Genomic DNA, 12,549 nt, shown 5'->3' on the forward strand with positions numbered 1-12,549 from the left:
CTGTACAGTCACAAAAATACTAACCACACCATAAGTTTCTTTTTAATGTAAAGAGACTAAAATTATATTTGTGTTTAAATATTCATTTTACACTGGAGACTCCAATTTACTGTATTTTCTATGGCTTTCTTGACATAAACTTCATTTGCAAAAAGTTTTTTGGTAGTAGTATTTGAAATTTTGAAGTCCTGTCAATTAAGAAAAATAGATTTCTAAGTGTTTCAAAAACTTACTTTTTAAAGCAATTCTGTGGATTCAGAGACTAAGTCGAGCCTTAAATTTAATTTAAATATTCAGGTAACCTTTTTTCAGTTCACATTTTAAAGACGATTTAAGCTTCTCCGTCTCAAAAAAAAAAAAAAAAAAACTTACTTCAAAATTAAGGTCACGGATCAAAACATCTCCATTTGGCGTTGCTAAAGGAACATGATCAAACCTATAGAGGAAATTCAAAAAAAGAGAACTACTTTAAAGTATATAAGGAACTAATACAACTCAATACCAAAAATACAAATAACCTGATTTAAAAATGGGCAAAGGGCTTAAACACTTCTTAAAAGAAAAAATTCAGATGGCCAACAGGCATACGAAAAGGTGCTCAACATCTCTAGTCATCAGGAAAATGCAAATCAAAACCACAATGAGATGTCACCCCTCACCTGTTAGGATGACTATTATCAAAGAGACAAATGGTAAGTGTTGGCAAAGATATGCAGAAAGAAAACCTTGTATGTTGTTGGTGGGACTACAAATAGTATAGTTATTATGGAAAACAGTATGGATGTTCCTCAAAAAATTAAAAGTAGGACTACTGTATGACCTAGCGTTCCCACTTCTGGGTACATTTCCAAAGGAAGTAAAATCAGTATCTCAAAGAGAATCTTCCTCCCATGTCCACTCCAGCATTACTCACAACAGTCCGTACATGGAAACTACTAAATGTCCTTCAACTGATGAGAGGATAAAGAAAATATAGTGTATATAGTGTGTATATATTCACAAACACACAAAATACACACAATAGAATATTACTCCACCTTTAAAAAAGAAGGAAACTGGGCCATTTTCAACATAGACGGATCTGGAGGACATTACGTTAGGCAAAATAAGCAAGACACAAAAAGAGAAACACTGTATGATCTTACTTGTATGTGGAATCTAAAAGAGTCAAACTCAAAGAAGTAGAGAGTAGGATGGTGGTTGCCAGGGGGGTAGGGAGAGAGGAAATGGGGGTAATATTGGTCAAACGGTAAAACATTTCAGTGATGCCAGATGAATAAATTCTGTAGATACACTGTACAGGGACAATAGTAGAAAATACTACATTGTATACCTGAAATTTGCTAAGACACATCTAGATTAAATTCTCACCAAGCACACACAAAAATGGTAACTATGTAGAGGTGATAGGTAAATTAATTAGCCTAAACGTAATCATTTCACAACGTACACGAATATCAAAGCATCAAGTTGTATACTTTAAATATTAATATACGCAATTTTTATGTCAATGATACCTCAAAGCTGTTTTTCAAAAAAAGCAGAAATAATTTTAAACACTAAGCAATTGTAAGCTGAAAAAGAAAGACTACTATGAAGTTGAACAAACATTTATGGTGCTAAAGAACCTTTTTCTGTACGTACTTTATAATGTTATCTGCAATAATGATTTCTCCAGCACCAGGTATCAAGGGAATGACTTGTACTCCTTCAATACCTTAAATGGAAAATAGGTATTAAAGCATCATATTATGTCAGCAAACACTTAAAATTGTGACCTTAAACCGTGATACTCATATTTACCCCTTTCCTGTTGTGAGACCATTGTGCGCTCATATTTGCCATGATTTAAATCCTTCAGTACTTGCATTAATTCCGTAATCCGAGCAGTAAAACTAAAATTTTAGAAAAGGAAACCATAATCAAAACTCCAGACTACTGTCACATCTTTTATTTTACACAAACTTAAGTTCCTAAAATTATAATTTAGTATAAATGAAGTAACCTAACAGTCTCATCAACATGAAGTATAAATGATAGCATGCATGCTTTATTATGTTTCAGTAGGAGAGCAGGAATATAGGGATGAAGAAAGAGGTTTCCATAGGATCCCCAACTCAACAGATATTTCATTAATAGCCAAGTCAAGACAGTTATTTGCTGAGAATTTTCAGGAGGTGTCTCTTGTATACTACAAAAGGACCACTACACTAGTATATTCCTTAGACCCAGTAAGTACGGACTCTGAGCTCTTGCTGAAGTGACCTATAAAGCCATGTATAAAGTTGGTCTTTCTATCCAAGGAAGGCATTCATTAAATGTATGCTGAATGCATGCTGCCTTCCTGCAAATGGAAGAATCTGAAAGATTCCCTCTTTCTTACTCTCAAGAGGGGAAAGATGAAGAGTTCTTATTATTAGATAGAAATCACTGTGGCAGTAGAGAAAATCAAAACTAACAACGAGAGGTTGGAGATAACAAAAATGACCATGATCGCCAAAGAGAAAGTATTCTGCATCGAAGAAGAAAACAGGATTTTTCTCCGAATAACAAGCAGAAACCTTCTAAAGCAAACTTTGGGAGGTGATGAATGCTTATGGTCTTGATAGTTTCACAGGTGTATAACTTATCCCCATGTTCATCAAACTGTATACATTAAATATGAACAGTTTCTTATATGTCAATCATACCTCAACAGAGTGGAGAAAAGAGAAAGAAAGGAAGGCAGGGAGAGGGAGGGAAGGATGAGAAAGACACACACACCTCCAGAGAAAGAGAAAGAGAAAGAAAGAGAAAGAGAGAGAGAGAGAGAGAGAAAGGAAACACCCTTAAGGAACAGAAAAGAACCTTATATACCATGAACTATCAAGCCATAAGAAAAGTTAACAAGTAGGAAGAATGTTAGTATTCTCATGAAAGAGACTCTACTCATAGTAGTTAACAACTTCTATATTGCCATGAAGACCTTAACTGCCACAGGAGCTAAGAAGGAGGAAAAAGAGAAATACGAAGACGGATCACAGGCCTAGGAAAGCTATTAAGTCATCAAACTTCTTCAGGTGACCTAAAATTTATGGTGTTTTTTATACCATACCATGCCCTTTATATTGGAGATTGAAATACTGAAATATTAACATTTAATTACATTCCATGGTCTAAAGATAATTTTACTACTAGATAATATGACTACATTCACAAGCACACCTACAGATACAAGTTAACGTCTCATTTTTTTTCCCATTAAAGTCAATTTCATTTCTATTCATTGGTTTTTGCTAGGTTGCCGGTATCAAAGATCTACGAAAAAACAGTATGGTAGAGGACAAGAAAATTTAAATGAGAAAATTCTATTCATTAACGTAGTTTTCTGTGAATTAAGACTGCCATGATTCAGTATTTCCCAACTTAGCAAATACCAGTGTCCATGAAGCAAACTTGACAGCCTCTAATCTAAAGAAACATGAAAAGTTCACCATCAGAAAAATTTTCCTTAATTTTCTACCAAAACCACCTTCCTGGGGTAGGAAATGTTGCTCCCTTATCTTAACCTCAGCTGGTACAATCATTCAGAATACCATATTTTTAAAAATTATTTTTTGCAACTGCTCATTATTACTAATCTTACCCAGCCAATCTAGTCATCTCACGCCCAGCCAAAACGATTCGACCCAGAGCTTGAGACATTCGCAAAAGCATTCTTCCACTTTGGTAGTAATCCTTAAATAGAAATAAATATTAGTTTTTACTTATAGTTCTAGGACTAAAAATTTGGCTTTATTTTTACAGTTACAGTTTCACTGTGTTATCATCACTTTACCTCTAGAAGTTCCGAATGTGTACTCTTGAGATGTCGAGGATGAGACAAATCTAAGAAAGGGCGACTGACAACTAGGTAACCAACCACAGTGGCAAGGTCTGAAACCAAACAGGTAAGATTTAAAACAGTAACAGTATTTCACCTTTTCCACAAATCTCATCTCTTTCAAAATATACTTACATTTGGCAATAATGTTATCAATGAAGCCCATTGAAAAACGAAACAAAATGAAATTATGTAGGTGCTCCACCTGGCAGAAAACAAAAACAAAAAAACATATTTTTTTCTATGTATAAAAAATTGAATCTACTATGAGGATAAAACAAACTGAATGCCCGTGATTTCTGTTCATATTGTACATCACACCACCGAGCACAATGCTTATCACAGAGTGGGTGCCAAACAAACACTTTATGAAATCATTTTTATGCAAACAGCATGGAAATTACATAAACAATTTTAACAACGCTGTTTCTCTTGCATGAAAAAGAATAATGCTATTGTAGTCACCATGCTTTTGGATACATATATCCCAAAAGAGAACAACAACGAAAGCAAAAAGAACAGAGAGGTATTAACTAGTTTCGGTGAAACACCAGCTGTCCAGATTGGCACTCAATGCTTTGCTTTCAGTGGAGACACATGGTCTGTGCTTTATCTAAGAATTGTATTACACCCAGTCTGAACTGAGTGTTAATGTAAATCAGTGCCACACAGCCTGTTTTAGCTTTAACATAAGCATGCATTGCCTCAAAACTACAAGTCTAAAACTGCTTTTTATTCTGGAGTTGTAACATTCTCAAACTGTCCATCTACCAGATTATTCAAGATCCTGCATGATCTGGCACTGAGCTCTATTTTTAAGGTCATATGCTTCTACTTTGCTCCTCCTCACCAAGCTCTAGAAATAATGGTTTCTCAAACACGTACCTTTTTAAGGCTTTCTTCTTGCTCTTCCCACTGCCAGGAATACATTCTTCTAAGATATTTACATTTTGTGACTCCTTCACTTTCATGTGGATTTCTGACTAAATGTCACCTCTTCAAGAAAGACCTTGGCCATTCCAGCTAAAGTAGCTGGGCAATAGCCCCCTTCATATCTATACCTTTATCCTGCTTCACTTTTGGCCACAGATTTCATTACTACCTTAAATTATACAGAACATCTAGTTGTTTATTTACTGTCTCCTCCACTAAAATGTGGCTTCCTGAGTACAGGGTAGCTTGTTAACAACTTGGTATCTTCTGCAACTAGACAATGTCTGGAACATTTATTCAATGGCTACCACGTATCAGACACTGTGCTCAAGCTGGAGATACAATGAATAGAACACAGAATGTCCCTGAATTCATGGAGTTTACATTCTAATGAAAGAGGATAGCTAGTAAACAAGATAATTAGAGACTGTAATACAGTCATCCCTTGGTATCCAAAGGGGATTGGTTCCAGGACCTTTCCGGATACCAAAATCCATGGATGCTCAAGTCCCTAAGGAAAAACGGCATAGTATTTGCATATACCTGAGCGTGACATCCCATACATTTTACTTATTTATTTTTTGAGACAGTCTCACTCTGTCACCAAGGCTGGAGTGCAGTGGTGCCATCTTGGCTCACTGCACCCTTCGCCTCCTGGGTTCAAGTGATTCTCCTGCCTCAGCCTCCCGAGTAGCGGGGATTACAGGTGCCCACCACAACACCTGGCTAATTTTTGTATTTTTAGCAGAGATGGGGTTTTGTCATGTTGGTCAGGCTGGTCTCGAACACCTGACCTCAAGTGATCTGTCTGCCTCAGCCTCCCAAAGTGCTAGGACTACAGGAGTGAGCCACCATGCCTGGCTCATCCCAAACACTTTAAGTCATCTATAAATTACTTACAATACTTAATACAATGTAAACAGCTGTTATACTAATGCCTGTATTGTTCAGAGAATAATGACAAGAAAAAATATGTGTATGTAAGTACAGACACAATTTCTTTTTCTGAATATTTTCAATCTGCACATGGTTGAATCCATGGATTTGGAACCCACAGATGCAGAGGGTTATATATGTATATATATATATATATGTGTGTGTGTGTGTGTGTGTGTGTATATATATATACTTTTAAGGAAAGATGATGATTAAAACAGGAAGAAACTGTTGGAGCTATTTCAAAAAGGCTGATCAGAGAGGACAAAGCTTCAATAACGTGTTAACATTTGGGCTGAAAATCTAAAGGATGAGAATATGCAAGCCACGTGGAGAGCAAGCTGGTGAACTGCAGGCCCCTGAAAAATTACCTGAAATGTATTCTACCAGTGAGCACTCTAAAAGTTCTGCCATGTTAAATACTGACGAGGCAAAAATCCAATTTCTGAAATAATTTAAAATGATAATTTATTGAACCTCTTTAACTCATCTAAAATATACACTTAATTTCACAAACTTCAGACTTCCACTAAAATGTAAGCTCCTTAAAGGCAAGATTTTATCCATCATGTCCACCACCATCATCCTTAGCACCTGGAATAAACACAGGCAACTAGATGGCATTCAATATCTTTTGAATAAATAATGGAATAAAAGTACTTGAATTCAAATTTTCCAAGTGGCAATCAAAAAATGAAGTACAGTTTCACAAGAAACAATGCTTTAATTTTTTAAAACAAAAAGCCAGCAAACTCCAACCCATAGTCCCAATCTAGCCTGCTACTTGTTTCTGTAAGTAAAGTTTTATTAGAACATAGCCACACTCATTTATGTATTATATATAGCTACTCTTGAGTAGCGGAGCTGAATAGTTGCAACAGACTGTGTGGTATGAAAAGCCTAAAATATACACATACTATCTTGCCCTTTATGGAAAAAGTTTGCTGACCCCTGCTTTACATAATAATCTTCATTTATTTTCATGAATGCTACAGGAACAAATTCTTTCTGTGGGAATCACTAAATTTATCACTAAATAAGGCTCCTAAGCAACCTCTGTAAAAATACACTTAATATTATTTTAATAAATCTATGCAATTTTATAAATGGGCACTTGAATATATTGATATAGTTTTTAATCTTGCATTTTTTATTAAAAATGCAGTATAAAATCCTTTATAGCTATTTTTCAAAGTATCTTTAAGATACGTATACATACGTGTGTGTGTATGTGTGTGTGTGGGTGTGGGTGTATCGGTCAGAGGCAAAAAAACACACACAAAAAAACCATTTCCATAAACACATGAACTTCAAGTGTGTTTCCTTACCAGTTTTCGGAAGACTGAGTGGACTGTCTGTTTTTCTCTTTTATTCCCATTGTAAAAGGCAATTTCTTCACTATTAAAGAAAATAATTCAGCAATTAATTTTAATGTTATCTATACTTGAAAAATAATTGAAATACAGTATATGATGGCTGAATGTTTGTATTTAAATGGACATTTTGTGACTAAGAGCTTATCTGGTGCATCTCAAACCACAGTCTATACTTGAGATTCTGTTCCTAGCTCAGCTGATCGGAGCACAGGCATACACCCCTGACTGAATCATACGCTGGACTGCAACCTATGCCATAGGTATCCTGGCTGCAAAAGACACACTGCACTAATTCTCAGAAATTCTAAATTAGAGAAAGAAGTTGCTGTGATGTACAGAAAGGCAGGGCTGGGACCGACACTGCAGACTTCAAGTTAAAGTATAGGCCCAAACAAAAAGGAGATGAAAAAGCAACAGCTAGAAAAAGATGGATAGTGATGCCTTGACATACAGCCTTTTAAAGACAGAAAAGCAGGCTAAGTCCCGCCAGCTTCAAAGTGCCAGCTCCCAGGAGGAAACCCTGGAGCCCCATCATATCCTCAAAACAATTCCACTTTTCCTGAGCAACTGTGCATGGGTCCACAAAGGCCACAGGGATCATGACTAGAAAAAAAGGGTATTTTATAGATGAAGAAAAGTTCAGTGTAGTTAAGTAAATTTGTAAAGGTCGCAGAGCCAGCAGCTCAGGGAGTTGAAATCATAACTCCTATCTGACCCTAACATTTATAGTCTTTCTATTACACAGGCAAGATGTAAGCTTTCCCAGCAAAGTACCTCTTATGGCAGAGGTAAATATTCATAGAGAAGTCTAGAAGGCAAGGTTGAAATATTTCTTTAAAGTCTCTTTTTTCTCCTAAAAAATTTATGTTTTATATTTCTATTTTGAAATGGACCTGCGTTTTTCATAAAAACAAGGTACCACCTACCTCAACATCTTCAAGTAAAATTAATTTCCCATGAAATATGACACATTTGTCACGTGTTTCATGGCTTCCCTGACAAAATGACACAGAGCCTCAGAGTATAAGCAGCCTACAGTTCTATACCTCTAATTACTTTTTAAAAAATCTTCCTTCTACCTCCTCTCTACACCTAAGCCTATGGAAGAAGATGAGGTGAGGATTCTCCTCCTGAACTGAGTCATTTTAGCCTTAACAAAAAATCTGAAAGGATAAAACATCCTGGAATATTCATGGCTGCCCATCCAACATCTATTCTCTTCACTGTCCTTCTTCCTAAAATAAACCCAACTTTCTTAAAGTTATCTATTATTTTCCGTGTACCCTAATGCTTTAGGAATGCCTCAACCCCATTTATAGGGTCCCAATTGGTCTAAGCCAATCACTTTGCTGTGATTGCTTTAGGCATGGTCAAGCGATAATTCCAGCCAATAAGATAAGAGGGAAAGTCAGCTGTGGGGCTCTTGGGAAAGGTTTCTTTGCTCTCATAAAGATACACCAGGCGAGATGGCCCCTTTTTGTTTCTGGAGCTTTCTGGAGGGGAGAGGAGCTAGTGAAATCTGTAACTGCTATCGCCATCTTGTGGTCACAAGAAGAATTAGCCCGAGGAATGGGGCAGCATACAAAGCAGGGCACAGACAAGAGACACCAGAGAGCCAGAGCCCTGATAATGCCATGCCTGGAACTGCCCTGTCTTAAGCGTTCTCATGTGAAGCAGTGAGTGTTCTTATTACTGGAGCCATGAGTCATGCTTTCTGTTTCTTTCAGTAAAAGGCATCTTTCATTTACTTGGCAAATCACCTCTTAACTCTATTCCACTGCCTCCCTAGAGCAAAAAACCCTATTTAAAACTTGCACTATTTTAGCAATCCAAGGAAATAAAGGAAGAGGGAACTGTCATTTGTAAATGCCTACAGAGTAGAATATTAAATATATATTAAAACCCTCAAAATGACTTAACATTGACAGATCAATATATGAGAACATTTATTAAGCATTTGCTTCATATAGAAAATTGAGCTGGAAGCTTTATATATATTATCAAATTTAATCCTCATTGCAACCCTATATTATCTACCTATTATAAACAAAAGTGAAACTATGAATAATTTACTAAAATCAAATACATGCAATTGATAAGTGGAAGAAGTAGATTTTGAAACTAGTATGGCTAGCTCCAAAGTCCACACTTTCTCTTCTTATCTTACATTTTAAAAACTCTAGAATATAGGTAGAGGCACAAGCAGTGCCAGTGAATCATTGAGCATTATGAAAAGTCAAAATAAAAATATTTGTGGAAAAACTGAGACAGAATTTTCTTGGAACAGGTATTGTAAGTTGAAATTTTAATTGTAAACTGATTATGTCTAAAGTAAAATTAACAGAAAATTCATCAACAGAAGGTATGAACATGTGAATCAAGAATGCTACATAGTTAATAAGAAAAAGAGTTCAAAATATTCATGATCACTACTTTATAAAACTAGTCTCTTTCATAATGTATATTTTCAATACAATATGCACATTATTACAGTAACAGTGTTACTAGACATTTTGGAGTCAATTTAAATGACATCAATATCCATGGAAATGAATTTTTAGCAAGGCTTTAATGCATTTGTCTTTACCTGTTTGTGATGAGCCGAGAATTAACATATCTATATTCTCCTTCATATTTTTGCTCAGTTACTGTCATCCTACCAATGGGTCTTCTAAGTCGAGTTAGGAATAGCCCAGAAACAACCAAGTAGGCCATCATGCTTGCTGGGCCCTATTATTATCGGGAGAGAAAGATACAGAAAGTTCTGGGATATAATAATAAATTCACTTAGATACAAACGTACAATTTTTATAATTAACCTCAATGACTGAAAGAAACTGCTCTACTGGGTAATTGTTTCCCCTTGTTTTTTTCCTGAAAAAGTACACAGTAGCCTCTAGAATTTTACCACTCATGAGCTTTTCCTCTCACCACTGTAGCTTATCCCTCAGCTCTCCTACATTTTGCTCACCTAAAAACTCCTAATTGCAGTTCTCACTTTTCCTGTTATCTAACACTCTTCTGTTTGAATTCTTCTTGATAATCTCTTAAGATTCCACAATAATTCTTAGACCTCTTTTTCTTGCCTTCTCTTTTAATATTAATATTCCCTCAAATTCCTTCCTCAGTTCTCTTCTCATCTCAAATCTATACCCCTGGTCCTATAACTCTTATGAATCCAAGAAATAAGTACTATACATCCTTACCTTAATACTGTGCAGATGCCTCAAGTTCAGCTCCCCCTGAACGAGCTCTGTCTTTCCCTGCTTATACATCTTGCGTCCAGCTGCTGTACTATGTATTAATAATTTTGTAGGTGACCTCATCACCCACTGACCATCCCAAGAGAAAAGCTTCAAGTATACATTTCCAAGTTCATCATAGGCACTTCTCTCATTCCCCTATATACACTATACTCTGCCATACTAAAATAAATGTTTCCTGAACTGTTTCCATTCAGTGAGATTGTTCTTATGTTTAGCAAGCATGATATAATCTAATGGATGTCTACTTACCTCCCCAAAGCAGCTCAGATATCACCTCCAGTTCTTCCTGGCACTAAATACTTTATTGAAACTTCTATTACTAAACTTCATCATGCTGCATTATAACTGTTTGACTATCTACCTGTTTTACCACATTGTAATTCCTCTTCAGCAGGAACTGTCTTATTTTTTTATTCCTACTATCTAGCGTAATATATGTGCTAGTATGTATTCAAGATTTTAAAAAAAATTAAATCTGATCAATTCAAGGCATTTCAACAACTACTACAAATGTGGACCAAAAAGATAACTAAAACAGTTTCTGCCTTTAAGAAATGCAGAATCAGGCCGGGCGCGGTGGCTCAAGCCTGTAATCCCAGCACTTTGGGAGGCCGAGACGGGCGGATCACGAGGTCAGGAGATCGAGACCATCCTGGCTAATACGGTGAAACCCCGTCTCTACTAAAAATACAAAAACTAGCCGGGCGAGGTGGTGGGCGCCTGTAGTCCCAGCTGCTTGGGAGGCTGAGGCAGGAGAATGGCGGAAACCCAGGAGGCGGAGCTTGCAGTGAGCTGAGATCTGGCCACTGTACTCCATTCCGGGTGACAGAGCGAGACTCCGCCTCAAAAAAAAAAAAAAAAAAAAGAAATGCAGAATCAGATAACAGGTAGACATGGAGACATATTTAAGTATCACAAAAATGTAGCTAAGTACCATGAAAATATGACTGCAAGGAGACAAGAAGGATTTGGCCTATTCACTTGCTTACAGTAAAACAAAACATAAGAATGATAAAACCTGGATCACACGATAGCAAAGAATTAGGAAGATAAACAGAAAAATTCAAAAAACAAAACAAAGCAAAACCAAAACCCTGCTTTCCCAGTGTTTTGGAAAGCAACAAAAACCAACACGGAAATAATGTATTAATCAACTGAAATGCATTTATACACACACACATATATATAACAACCATATTATTATATGGTTGTGTTATAAATATATAACAATGACATTACATATTAAATGACTAAAGTTACATTTCAATAAGATAACTCAAAGAAAACTTAAAAGTGATTCTTGCCATCACAAACATCAGACTTGGATAATAAGGCTCATGGGATAGCCAACCATTTACATTATAAAATATTCTTGGAACTGTTATACCCACTCTAAATGTATCGTTACTTTAACATTAGAATTTCATATTAATATGGACGTCTCCATATCTCTTTTTAGACATTACTTTGAAACAGTAAGTATAAGTATATTCATGGTTTAAATACTTGTTTTATTATTATTTTTTTTAAAGAAGCAGGTCTCGCTTTTTGTCCAGGCTTGTCTCGAACTCCTGGATTCAAGCGATCCTCCCATCTCAGCCTCCCAAAGTGCTGGGATTACAGGCGTGAGCCACTACCCCTGGCCAATATATTTGTCTGGTTTTTAATGCCACAAAATTGAAAATTAAAAAGAAAAATTAGTACTTCTAAAATCTCAAGTAAAGTATTATTTTATAACTGGACTTTGTTAGGTAAATCATGTGAAAATACATTCTTTGAGATATACAAAAATTCTTACAGGCCATCAAGCTATTCACAGTATGTGTTTCAAATATTGTATTATATCAATTTAAAAGGTGAAATAAAAGAAGACTCACCTGAGCTCCAATTGCACTCGTTAACTTAAAGATATACAAAACTATGTCTAAAAATGGCTGTAAAATAAATATTAGAATACACAAATTAAAACAAAGCACTAGAATGATAGCTAATACAACATGCTAACTACAAAATGTTATTAAACATTTAATACACAATTATCCACATGCAGAGTTCCCACTATGTATAATGTACTGTGATAGTAAGTAGATCAAAGAATATGTGAAAGATAACAGTTTTCCTCTCAAGAAACTTAAAATGGGAACAGCTTACACAATGTCTACAGACCATCAAGTAG

The 12,549-nt window shown here is 35.8% G+C and overlaps 1 protein-coding gene across 2 annotated transcripts in view; it reads right to left on the reverse strand.

Annotated features, from left to right (window-relative positions):
* The window catches only part of ABCD3 (ATP binding cassette subfamily D member 3), a 101,766-nt gene that overhangs the window by 21,931 nt on the left and 67,286 nt on the right, over positions 1-12,549 (reverse strand). For both annotated transcript variants that reach the window (XM_033200562.1, XM_033200563.1), the window contains exons 8-16: positions 12,251-12,307; positions 9,695-9,837; positions 7,060-7,129; positions 3,998-4,067; positions 3,818-3,915; positions 3,626-3,717; positions 1,804-1,895; positions 1,645-1,717; positions 373-436 (exon numbers count right to left, since the gene is read on the reverse strand). In XM_033200562.1, the coding sequence (XP_033056453.1) occupies positions 373-436; positions 1,645-1,717; positions 1,804-1,895; positions 3,626-3,717; positions 3,818-3,915; positions 3,998-4,067; positions 7,060-7,129; positions 9,695-9,837; positions 12,251-12,307 (759 nt within the window). The remainder of the gene's footprint in view (positions 1-372; positions 437-1,644; positions 1,718-1,803; positions 1,896-3,625; positions 3,718-3,817; positions 3,916-3,997; positions 4,068-7,059; positions 7,130-9,694; positions 9,838-12,250; positions 12,308-12,549) is intronic.

Source organism: Trachypithecus francoisi, unplaced genomic scaffold (genome assembly GCF_009764315.1).
Source record: "Trachypithecus francoisi isolate TF-2019V2 unplaced genomic scaffold, Tfra_2.0 Lachesis_group5, whole genome shotgun sequence".
Taxonomy (NCBI): Eukaryota; Metazoa; Chordata; class Mammalia; order Primates; family Cercopithecidae; genus Trachypithecus; species Trachypithecus francoisi.